Source organism: Eleutherodactylus coqui, chromosome 1 (genome assembly GCF_035609145.1).
Source record: "Eleutherodactylus coqui strain aEleCoq1 chromosome 1, aEleCoq1.hap1, whole genome shotgun sequence".
NCBI classification, from domain to species: domain Eukaryota; kingdom Metazoa; phylum Chordata; class Amphibia; order Anura; family Eleutherodactylidae; genus Eleutherodactylus; species Eleutherodactylus coqui.
The window spans coordinates 123,007,873-123,020,858 of NC_089837.1; the positions used below are offsets into that span (position 1 = coordinate 123,007,873).

At 43.3% G+C, this 12,986-nt stretch overlaps 1 protein-coding gene across 1 annotated transcript in view; it reads left to right on the forward strand.

The window, feature by feature from the left end:
* AADAC (arylacetamide deacetylase) overlaps nt 1-12,986 on the forward strand; it is a 52,687-nt gene that overhangs the window by 25,901 nt on the left and 13,800 nt on the right. Inside the window, exon 2 of the mRNA XM_066599947.1 lies at nt 10,469-10,691. Within this exon, the coding sequence (XP_066456044.1) occupies nt 10,469-10,691 (223 nt within the window). The remainder of the gene's footprint in view (nt 1-10,468; nt 10,692-12,986) is intronic.

Genomic DNA, 12,986 nt, shown 5'->3' on the forward strand with positions numbered 1-12,986 from the left:
GCGGCTAGGTCCGGTTTTTCCTGCGTGCCACCCGCTTTAATTCGCGCATCAAAACTCCCGTGTGACTGAGCCCTAATTGATCACGACATGGGTGTGTCCTGCGATGATGTGAATGGGCCCAACAGCACAAAAAAGTACAGCAGAATACGCAAATAAATTTGACACCCAGCGATAGCGCTTCCTTCACAGCACTATTTTGTCCTGCTACCGCGAGCATATCTACGCCTACACTCATTTGCAGGAGCCTTTAGGCTATATTTACATGGCCAATTTTCATGCACTTAATAATTATTTCCTGTGGATTAAGTGATTTTTCGCTTGCAGCAAAAGTGCTAGTGCAAAAGATCACAGAATGTCATATTTTGGGGCTCAAGAATCGCCCCTTATTTTCTATTGGTGTGTGAAAAAATTGCATTGCACTCCCATGCCATGCGGTTTGCATGTGAATGCGATGCGTTTTTTACCATAATAAGTACAACATGTGATATTTTATATGCATGTGAAAAACACATGTGTAAATCACATGTGCAGCGATGTGATGTGTTTTTCTGACAGAACACATCATAGTTGCAAGTTTATGAGTGTGATATTGGTACGGATTTACGTTTTAATGATACCTTTCATCCACTACAGATAGTTTATTTTTATGGGAGGGCTTATTTTTAGGGAAAACTGTAGTAACAGTAAACCGCAGGCTTTGCACTCCATGTAACTTTATATTGGAACGCACGTTGCATTCTATGGTATCATGTGACCCACGGTCCTCCGTCAATTGACTATCTCCTCCTCTGATGACGCCATATGCTAATCAGTTTGGCGTCCAGCGTGTCTTTCATGAGTGCATTACATGTTTTATATATGTTTTTTCTGTCCTATATGTCATTTTGTTTTGTTTGAAAAAGGCGTTGGTTGTTATACACCGAAAAGCATTGCAATAAAGTATGGTATAGTCTATTATACTTATTCTTGATTTTTCTGCCTGACTTCCCCAGACCCGGTCAGCGCAGAGACAACTTTCTGTTTGAATTTCGATATTGGTGCGGTACAATTTTCTTAAACCAATATTGCATTTACGTTTTACTGTTACCATTCAGCCACTACAGATAGTTTACGTAGACCTGGAGTTATTTTGTAAAGATAGTTGTATTCACACGAAGACCCACTTCAAGAAGGTGGATTGAATAGTTTTTATACTATAAAAGCTGCCATGCGAAGCACTGGAAGAATAATATACCCCACAGCCAAATGAAAAGATTTAGGAGAAACTGCTCCCTGAAAAGTGATTTTGAAACCCAAGCTGAAATATTAAAAAAGCGGTTTAAAGAAAAACATTACCCTGAGAAGTTAGTTGATAACGTGTATAAGAGACTCCTGGAAGAAGAAGGCTTTGACAGAGATAGAGTCAATAAACAGACTACTAGAGATGAGCGAGTATACTCGCTAAGGCACATTACTCGAGCGAGTAGTGCCTTAGCCGAGTATCTCCCCGCTCGTCTCTAAAGATTCGGGGACCACTGTGGAGCGGGGAGCGGCGGGGGAGAGCGGGGAGGTACGGAGGGGAGATCTCTCTCTCGCTCTCTCCCCCCCCCCCCCCCCCCCCCCCCCCCGCAACTCACCTGTCACCTGCGCCGGCCCCCGAATCTTTAGAGACGAGCGGGGAGATACTCGGCTAAGGCACTACTCGCTCGAGTAATGTGCCTTAGCGAGTATACTCGCTCATCTCTACAGACTACTAATAATAAAGAAAAAAGAAGAAGAATATTGAACCTGGAAAAAAAGTAGTGTTTATCACAAAATAAAGTCAAAATCATAGTAGCATTAAAAAAATGTTGCAAAAAAACTGGAGTATCCTTGAAAATGATCTAAATAAATGATCGAAAAAAATTTTGATAAAAATCCGAGACTCATTTTTAAAAGGAATAAAACATTACAAAATATTCTAGCCCCGTCATACCCCAGAAAAAAAGGAGACTTTTATAAATAAAACTAAAAACACCCTTGGAGCAGAGTGCAAGTGTTGTCAGCACATAACCCATAAAAGAAGAGAAATAAACCAAGAACACGAAACAATCACATTTAAACAGAGAATGAATTGTGCTGGCAAAAGAATCATTTACTTGTTAGAATGCCCCTGTAATAAAAAATATATTGGTAAAATAAACAGAAAACTCATCTATCACAGCATAGATTTAATGTTAAAAATGGTATCACTAATCACAGTATCCCACATCATTTTTTAAAATTCCACAATATGGTGTTAGATAAAGGGTTACCACTGGGGGTGCTGGTGTCTGGTCTGTGCGGGTTGCTCCCCCGGGCGTGGTTGGGGCCCGGGCTGGTGGCTCTGTCCAGGGTTCCCCCGCGCTCGTGGTTGGTTGCAGCAACCCATCTTGGGTCCTGCGCTGGCTCGCCGGACCGCTGGTCGGCTGCGTGGTGCTTGGTTGAATGCACGCCATCGGGGGGAGGTGCTTGTATGACTCCCTCCAGGCATCAGGTGACTTAGACCCACCCCCTTGGGCAGGGTTGTTCTGCATATAAGCCTTGCTGGCCCAGACCTCTGTGCCAGTGTTTGTTTTGACTGAGTCCTGACTACACCTGCATACTTTGACCTGACTTTTGTACTTAGACCTCTGCTTGTTTCTTGGACCTTGCCTTTGCCTTATCCTCCTGTACCTCGCTTGTGACCTTTTGGTTTTGACCCGGCTTGCTTCCTGACTTGTCTCTAGTTTGGTTCTCCGTGTTCTCGTTGTCACACGGTTCCCACCTGTCTGTCCCTGTCCCTCCTTCTAGTGCAGCACAGGGACCGTTGCCCAGTTGTCTCCCTGGGGTTTAGCCCAGGGGGGTAAGTAGGTAGGGACATGGGAGAGGGTTGGCGTAGGGAATCCCTGTCCATCTGCCCTGGCCAGCCCTAACAGAGGACATTAGAGGGTTAGAAGTCACACTGATCGAATATATCATGTCCAATTCCACTGAAGAAATCTGAAAAAAAGAGATGTATTGGATTTTTCGTTTACAAACATTAACCACACAAGGTCTGAATGAGCAATTAAAGAAAATATAAATCAAGTATTATATAGATCAGCTATGAGAATTTTCTATTATAATAGTACTTTTTATATAGACCTTGCAGCATTATTAATTGTAATCTTTCTATGATGTTTTAACTGTTTATTGTAATGTCCTAAATTTTAGATGTTTCCATCTTTGATTGATATGTTTTGCACTTTAATATTAATTTATAGCCTGGCTTGTACTCATTTAAATGAGTAGCTAGGAATCACACAAATCCACAATAGACAAGACTAATGCAGTCATTTTAATTTGCCCTCAATCATATTGTTGTTACTTTTTTGTTAATGAGTTGCAGTCACGTTAGCATTCAAGATATACTGTATTTCCCTAAAAACAATACACTGTCTTATGTTAATTTTTGCCTCAAAAGAGGCAGTGTCTTATTTTCAGGGGTGTCTTATACTTATCCAGCCGCCGCTGTTTGTGTCCCTTGCGCTGATCCTTGTGCTGCTGCAGTTCTCCGCACTGACAGGATTCTCTTCTCCTGGTAACCGGGCTTTGAATACCCCACCTCCGATAAGCGCTGTGCTTGGTTCATTGAGCGCCGGCTTTGATTGGCTAGCGCTCGATCCAATCACAGTGCTCTCTTACCGGAGGTGGGGTATTCAAAGCCTCGTCACCAGAAGAAAATTCTGTCCGTGCTGAGGACTGCAACCTGCCACAGCGCCGTAGACCAGCGCAAGGGACACAGACGCCGGCAGCTAGGCGAGTATTGCTCTTTTTTTTAAGCTAATGAAGCTGGGGCTTATTTTAAGGGGACGGCTTATGGAAGGAAAATGGTAGAAACATTAGAACGCAGGCTTTGCGCTCCATGTGACTTTATAGTGAAACGCATGTTGCATTCCATGGTATCATGTGACCTACGTTCCTCCGTCAATTGATTATCTCCTCCTCTGATGACGCCATATGCTAATCAGCTTGGCGTCCAGCATATCCTTCATGAGTGCATTACATGTATTCTATATGTTGGTTCTGTCCTATATGTCATTTTCTATTGGTATACACCAAAACGTGTTGCAATAAAGTATAATATAGTCTATTATACCTATTCTTGATTTTTCTGCCTGACTTCCCCAGACCCAGTGAGCGCAGAGACAACTTTTTCTGTTTGAATTCTGATTTTGGTGCGGTACAATTTTCTTGGACCAATATTGCATTCACCCTTGTTAATACAACCATAAGCTGATACTAAGAAGAAGAAATTATGAAGAACTGCCCCTCTCTATTACTTACCTTTTGTGCTCATGAAGGCACATTTAGAAAAGTTCCTTGAGGCCTCTATCACATGAGGACCTACGCGTGCAACAATCACACGTGTGAAAAATTTGCGGCTATTAGAACCAATGGTTTCCTATGGGAACGTTCCCATAGGAAACCATTGGTTTTAATAGCTGCAAGTTTTTTACGCGTGTGATTTTTTGCGCACGTAGGTCCCCATGTGAATGAGCCTTCAGGCTGTATTTATGCTACTAAAGATCATTTTAGTCAGCAGCCGGACTTCCATCTGCAGGAGGCATGACAGTTTTGATGGATCCTAACAAATCCTGACACATCCCGTTGACCTCTAATTTATACTATCCTCGCTTTCAAAAATAATGGAACCTGACGGAAGGGAGATTCAGCATTTTCCTAGTAATAAAGGCGCCTTCACAGGAACGTATGCGTAAAAACGCTTGTCGCATTGCAGCATATTTGTGCATGAATACGTTTTGTTGAGGTTGTTTTGCGTGTGTCTGCGCATATTACTATACTTTTTGCGCCCACAGGGCCAGTTCACACATGTACGCGACACACCTTTTTCATGAATTAGGGGCTAATTAGCCTAATGAGGTCCAGATGTGTTCTTTTTCCTGCTTCCCCTTGTGTATTTACACACCTCCCAAAGACTTCTATGGGGCCACGGCTGTGGCTTAGCATGTTTTTGGGAAACCCTGCTGGCAAAACAATGAGAATAGAGCCCATTGATTTCAATGGGTTCATTCTCATTTTTATTTTTTGCACGCATGGTTCTCGAGGGTCAAATAAATAGTACCTACTCTATTTTGTGCAGATTTGCGCACCAAATAGCGCAATAGAAGTCTACAGGATGTGCACAAATGCCATGGGGGATAAACCCACTCATGCTGGAACCTTTTTTGGCTTGATAGTCATTTTATCAGGGCGGGGTGATTCCACTGCCCATGTGAGCTAGCGGAGTCTGCGCAAATACGCACAGTATTTGCACAGGCATGCGTGCAGAGAAAACATTTGTTCTCTGCACAAAAATGTTGCTTAGGATTGAGCGTATTTTGGAATATGCTCTTCTGAAGCCGCCCCAGCATTGTTTATTTTTGGACAGAAATGTGCCCGGTATTATGCAGTTCCATCAAATACACGAGATTACATAATTACACTCACATTAGCTGGCGCAGAATTGTGTAATTGCATAAAATGAAATGCAGCAGGTTCTATTTTACTACAGGATCCGTGACCGTAGAGCCCATTGTGCGCTATGGGCTGCATCATCGCTAAGCAGCAACACGGAAAAAACAACTAAATAAAAAAGTTGTACTGTACATGACCGCCTGCGGTCATACACGGTAATACACTCACAGACGGAATCCGGTGCGGGCCTCCTGTATGCGGAATCCGACCTGGTCGTGTGAGCCTGGCCCAATGCTGGTGGAAGATTTAGTCATCCACAAAGAAGATACAAGCTCCAAACTTTAAGGCGTATTTGGTTCATAATAACCCATCCTAAATCAAGTTTAATCACGTTTCAAGCTTTGCATTGAGCAAATATCTGGAGGTTGCAATGTAAAAGTGCTTAAGGACAACTCGTACGTCCAGGCTCTGTGTTTTCTGCAGACTATAATATAATAATAATCCTCGCACTGCTATGTACACTTTTATACGCACTAAACACATTAAAATGTTTAATAAAGGAGGTTCCTGCACAATAGCAACACTTGGCTAGGCAAATACTTCCTGCGCCAAGTTGCATTATAAAAAGTTCAAAAGTTAAATAGGAGTTGCTCAGTCACAGCCATAGAGCTGTCACAAGCCTCGGCACACATTGACTGTCCAACAAATAAATCAGAGTTACAACATAACTCCTGCGGTGAAGGAAAGCATTAAGTTCACCCCAGGGTCGCTCCTGCACAGGTACACAGCGCTGACACAGCATCTTTAGCGGATTAACCGATCAAGTATAATACTAACCAAACAAAAGTGATAGAAATACTATACAAAGAAAATGTTCCCAGAAGTTATGTAATTTCTAATACCAGCAGTTAGTAGTAGGTAAATAAATTAAATCTTACATTTCATGCATGTAATTATTATGGTCTTTAATACAGCTGTTGATAACACAGGATCACAGAAAAAAAAAATGTGTCCGATACTAAACCGAGTGGGTACTGGTGTATTTTGACACCACCGGAAGCTAGGGGTTTGACAGGGATTGCATGTAGCAACGCCCTTGGCACACCCCTAGCTCCCGATAGGGTGAAGAATGGAAGGTCCTAGCACCGTGTGTATTGCTTTAGTGCCTGGTTTGGAGGGTTAGTTTTCCTATTAGGCTTACTTATGTAAGCCTGACATGAAAATAAACCCTCAACCTAACCCTCCAAACCAGGCACTAAAGCAATAGGCACGCAGCAGTGCTCCCTCAGTGGTCCATGGCGGCAGTTTGTTGCAGCCACTGATGCAGCTGTCTGTTCTGTTCGGCCCCGCTAATGCCATGGTCACTCACTGTTAAGCAGCGCTGTCGATGCTGCTACCGCTCACACTGTTCATGCTGTCCTCCCGGTGTTGGGGATTGAACTAAACGCCACTCCCAGCCTTGCTCCATGCCTTGGCGCTGTCCTCACACGCATGTGCCTCTGCCTGTGCCACTGCTCCCAGCCTCAGAACGGCAGTGCCTGCTGGGCTCTGGCGCCACGACTCCCTGCATCGCCGCTGTCCCCTACCGGGTCAGAACTGCACTTGGGGCATTAAGCACGCCCCCAGCCAATCAGAAGCTGTGGCCGTGAAAAACTTTTCCCCCTTACTTCCGGTGGCGACATAATATACCAGTACCAAACGAGTGTGTAGATTCCAAATCTGTAGTCGGATTTTGCCCAGGACTTCGGGTACTAAGGTTATACACTATCATTGGCTATTCATACAGATGTGAGAAACTGACTTTATGTTGGTTATGCGTAACTAAATTATACTTCAAACCTGAGAGATTACAAAAACATGTTCACATCAACTAATGTGTAAATAAAAAGTTTACTTAAGTCTTTACGCAATGTGCACTTGTCTGTTGCTGACCGCTGCAGAAACCAGCAGTAGTCACCATCATGTTGGCGTTGAAGAGCCCTATTTTTTTCCATGATCACAATATTGTGATGGAATCTCTCATGTTCATCAATCACGTCACCCAAAAAATCCAGATGAGAATGTAAGAGATGAATTTTGAGCGACATTCGGCAGCCGAGTTGCTGATGCGCTGCTAAGGGCGCCCACCCACTGGCGATTTTTTTCCCTGCGAAATTCGCAGCATTTTTTTTTCTGCAGGGGTCTATGGGACTTGTAATGTTAAAATCGCGATCGCGCAAAATCGCAATTTACCGCGAAATCGCGATTTTGCGCGATCGCGATTTTAACATTACAAGTCCCATAGACCCCTGCAGAGAAAAAAATGCTGCGAATTTCTCAGGGAAAAAAAATCGCCAGTGGGTGGGCGCCCTAACATGTTACTTAAAAGTTCAGCATGGTTGTGAGCCTGATGGTTGCCAAGAAAGTTTTGCACAACTAGCATAAATGCATCCCAAGTGGCGAGTTCAAGTGTGCCCAAAGTGGGTCTGAATGTGTTATCACTCAGAAATTCGCAGATTTCACGACAAAAAAAAAAAAATCCTGCTTGTACTTTGGCTTCTGTTTTGGTTTTTCCAAACTTGTCCTTCAGATACTAGAAACCATTTCCATTCTGATCCATAGCCACGACAAAGTTTTCCATTAGGCCCAGCTTAATGTGAAGTGGTGGAAGGCACACTTTAATTGGATCAACCAGTGATGCGTGTAGCACATTGTATCTGCAAACAGTGTGCTCAACTCTGGATGGCCGCTGCATCACTTTGTAATGATCGTTCAAAATACTAAATATTCACAAACGCTGTCTATGTTGTAAGATTTGCACTCATATGCAGATTAGGTATATAAGCAATAATGTTATTGGATACAATCATAGAGAAGCACATTCACAATTAAAGTGGTTTTCCAGGCTATCCTTTGATGATCTACCATCAGGATAGGCCAGTGGTCCCCAACCTTTTTTGCACCAGGGACTGGCTTCAAGCACGACCATTTTTCCATGGCCCATCAGGGCGGGGTGGGGCAGGGGCTGGGCTTTGCTCATATGGGGGCAGGGTTTCAGTGGCCCCAGTAGTAATGCTATTACTACTGGGGCCGACATAGGGGACACTATTACTGATAGTATCCCATATATCAGCCCCAGAAGTAATAGCGCCCCCCACCCCCCTGAGACCCATATAATTACCCCTTCCTCCTCATGTTAGTGCTGCAACTCCTCTGCTCGGCACTGCTAGCAGCGCTGATTAGATCCTGTTCGTGATGCCAGAAAAAGCTAAACCTGCAACACCCCATGGGAGTGACCCTGGGCACCTAGCTAACGTGAAGAGCTGGGAGGGTTAAGTGCTGATGTGTCAAGGTAGCACTTACCATGTTTTGGTCCTGGAAGGAGGACATGCTGCTAAGGCTAGTGTAGATTGCATGCCAAGCTTTGACATTCCATTGGCAGGGAGTGCCAATAAAGGGGATGAGGGGGGTTGTAGTAGATATTACTTATGATGCCACCGTTCCCACACACCATTATTCTATGCTGCGGAGTAAATAACACAGAGACTTCTGTCTAGTATCTCGGATCCCTAGGAATGTTTAGGGCCCAGTATAACTTTTACTTGAAATAAACTTGTATAACAGGTAATTACAGGCACAATTTACTTGCAGTAGTTACAGGCTATATCTCAGAGGTAGGGAGGATACACAGGATCAATACGGCCCTACAGTCCAAACTATCTGTATGTCACCGGTCCTGGATTGGGAGGACTCTGGAGGATGAAAGGAGGCAGGGGTCACTCCGCATACACTCTGGTAAAAACACTTATTCAGAAGAGGCTTAGCCAATAAAGTACCTCTGTGCGGTGATCCTAACTGGCAGACAGACGCACAGGAAAACGCCTGTGGTGAGAATGGGTACCTGTTTTAGAAACTGAGGTTGCTCTCTCTCTCTCTCTGTTGCTGGGACTCACTCCTAATACATCCCTTCTCTAGATGCTATGGGATGTTGCTCTTTTTCCTCCATTTTCACTACATGGAAGCTAAAAGTGCTTCCATGAAGCTCTGTGTTAGCACACTCAGGTAGACAAGATAGAACTGCCTTCCCACTTTCAGACACTCACATTTATACCTTCACTTATATCACATGACACAAGAGAATAGATACATTCAGCAGACACAGCTGACAGGCAATGATTTTATGAACGTTAATCCTTTAGACGCCACAGCCGTGCAACACACATACAGAAAATGACATGAGGGTTTTGCACAGTGCATCCACATAAGACAATACATATATGACATTTATGGAGGGTACCAGGATGGTGTTCTGGGCCACTACACAAGTAAGAGGGCAGATGCCATAAAATGGAGGGTGAAAGTATGTCTAATAAAGGCAAGAAAATGAGACAGCAGTTTGTGTAAAGAGAAGCTTAAAGCGCTTGTGCGGCAATGTAGCAAATTGTAACCAATCAGTTTATTTATAGATAAGGAAAGTGATTAAGATTGTATAGATTGTATCAACTTTGTGTATAAAGGTGTATGTCCTGCTGTGTCCGGGGCTCAGACTTTGTATTATAGTCCTCTGAGCCTGTGCTGGTACAAATAAATTCCTATGCTTCCTGAAGAATCTGCCTCGGTGTCTTGAATCCCGCAACAATCTAAGCTACTCTTTTGCACACATGCTCCATATTTGTAACATACAATTCTGTATGAAGTTAGATTGAGGCAACTCACTTTCGATAAGCAATTCTTAAACTGCAGGTCTAGTTATAAAAGCTTTTGACATATCAAAGAGTCCGAATTTTCAGTGGTGATGGGACCTTGTACTGAAATCCTTACTATTTCCTAAAATGAAAGGACTGAAAAACATGTCCCATTGGCTTCAATGGGCATCTCTGACTAGAGGTAATGGGGCATTGAGCTCTGTAGAAACCTAAAAACAATCTCAAGAAACAATTTGGCTGCTGCATACAGCACACGGCACCTTCAACAAGTTTCAGCATCTTCTTATGGCAGTTTTTTGCATGTTTTTATATTCTATCCTGTTTACTTGTACTTTTTTATCTCACAGGGTACTTTGGCTGAGATGTTTGGGGTGAAGCATTACATGGAAGTAATGATGCTTTTAACCCATATAGAACACACAGGGCCCACATCTGATAACCAGCTTACTGTCACAGACACATCGTTTAGCAATGTTCCAGTCCGGGTGTATATACCTAAAGGGCAAACGGACACACTAAGAAGAGCAGTTCTCTTTATTCACGGCGGTGGATGGTGCGTAGGAAGTGCAGGTAAGTAATATTCTATAGACTGTAATGGGCTCATTCATTTCTAATTTCTTCATATGTGAATGTACAGAAATAGTGTAGAATAGCTCTGACTCTGTTAAGGCAGCTTCACAAGAGTGTAAGCGCAAAAACACACGCGTTAGTGCAATGGGATACATTTAAAGGTTGTCCAGCCTAATTAGTACCAGATGTGTTTGATTTCCTGCAAAATTGCACAGCGTATTGCACAATTACACAGGTTTCAGGGCCTTTAGTGTGCAAATACACACTAAAATAAAGCATGTTGCATCTTTTTTTGCACACGTGAAATGCTAATGCAAAAACGAGCAGTAAAGATGAATCAAGTAAATTAAAAGTGGTTTCTATTCTCTGCATATTGCACACACAGATGTTGCATGAGCAAATACGCTCGATTGAAACTGCCCTCGATCACATACATTTATGTGTAACTTATTTGTGCAGAGAACGAAAGTACTTTGTGTACTAGCCTTTTTGCAAATACCATGCGTATTTGCGCAGGCACCATTAGTTCACACAGGTGGGAGAACCATCCTGCGCTGATTTAACCCCTTGAGTGGCGGGTTTCCTACCACCCTGTCGTGCCCACCAGGGCAGGTTTTTTAAAATGGTCTAATCATTGAATTTCAACTAATTTTGCAGTTGCGTCTCAAGAGCCATAACTTTTTCATTTCTCCATTGAGATGGCCATATAAGGGCTTGTTTTTTACGGGACAAGTTGTGATTTTTTAAACAGGAGGGAGGAAAAACAGAAATGGGGAAAAAAGAAAAAAAGAGGCCATGTCATTAAGGGGTTAAATAATGCATTAACTTCCTTCTTTGGGTCATTACGATGCATGGATACCACATGTGTGATTGTATTTTTGATTTTTTTACAAAGTAAAAGGAGACAAGTGTTTTTATTATTTTGTTTTATAATTTTTTTTCTTTTTTTTTTTTGTCCCTTTAGGGGACTTCCACAGGGACCCATCAGGACCCCTGATCACATTCCAGGGGTCCGATGGTGACAGCCCTTTACATGCTGCAGTGACAGCCCTTTACATGCTGCAGTCACATAGACTGCAGCATGTAAAGGGTTAACACAGCAGAGATCGGAGGTTTTCTCTGATCTCTGCTGTAAGAGCTAGTACCTAGCTGTCCTCTGACAGCTAACAACCAGCTCTCCCTGCCACAGAGACCATCGGCTTGCTTCTGACAAGCCGATGGTCTCTATGGCAACCTGTAAACAAACCAGGAGATTGCCGGCACATCGGCAATATCTTCTGCTGGTTTTTCAAAGTCCTGCACTGCTCTATGTGGGTCTGTGCAGGCAGAGCACACTGTCACAGCTTGTAGCATTGTGCTCTGCAGCTCCCATCGTGATACATAGCCCGGAAATCTTCCGGGCTATGTTGCTATGAGCAGTGGAGCTCGTCCCGGAAAATTTCCGGGCGTGCCACGCAAGGGGTTAAATGGCTATTAATGAGGTGTCAGTGTTCACAGGTATGTGCAGCATTTTGCACATACTCGCGCGTACTTGTGTACCTCCTGTAGACCTCTATGGGCCTTTTTGGTGCGCAAATGTGCACAAAATAGAGCAGGTTCTATTTTTTTGTGCACGCAAGAACTGCGTGTGCAAAAAAGAGAGATGAGAATTAACCCATTGAAATTAATGGGTTCTATTCTCCGCTTTTTTGTACGTGGGCTTTTTCCACGCACAAGAATACAGTAAAATACGCTTGTGTGAAGGAGCCCTAAGAGTGCCTGTCCACTGCAAACAGATGTGGATTTCTGCTAATTGCCGGGCTGTAATTAGATTAAAGGGAATAATTAAAGGTCTATTTCCATGTCAAGCATGTATTTGATATCCTTGGGCTACGGCTTAAATGCCTAATAGATGTGGCTGGCATCCTAGGACAATCACTGTCCTAGGATGGCAGCCACAATCACAGGTCCTTCTGGTAGGAGAGGAACAAGGTATCCATGTTTTCAAAATAGGTGCTTTTCCCAGGTGGAGATTTTCGGCATTTCCCGTAGATATATCATAAATGTCTGATATGGGAATACTTCTCTAACCCTGGGGTCTGTCATAAATAATCTTAAGGTCTGTTTGGTCAAATGCATTTGGGGACTTGTCCCATCTAAGTGGGTGGGCTATCCATGATTTTTCATTCAGTTGTCTAGGAAAAACTGAATAGGAGGTTGACAACCTTACTGGTGGATGGCTAGAGGGACATACGGGGAGTTCTATGATTAGCTACAGTATTTTAGAGCAAGGGGCCCATATATTGATATTGCACA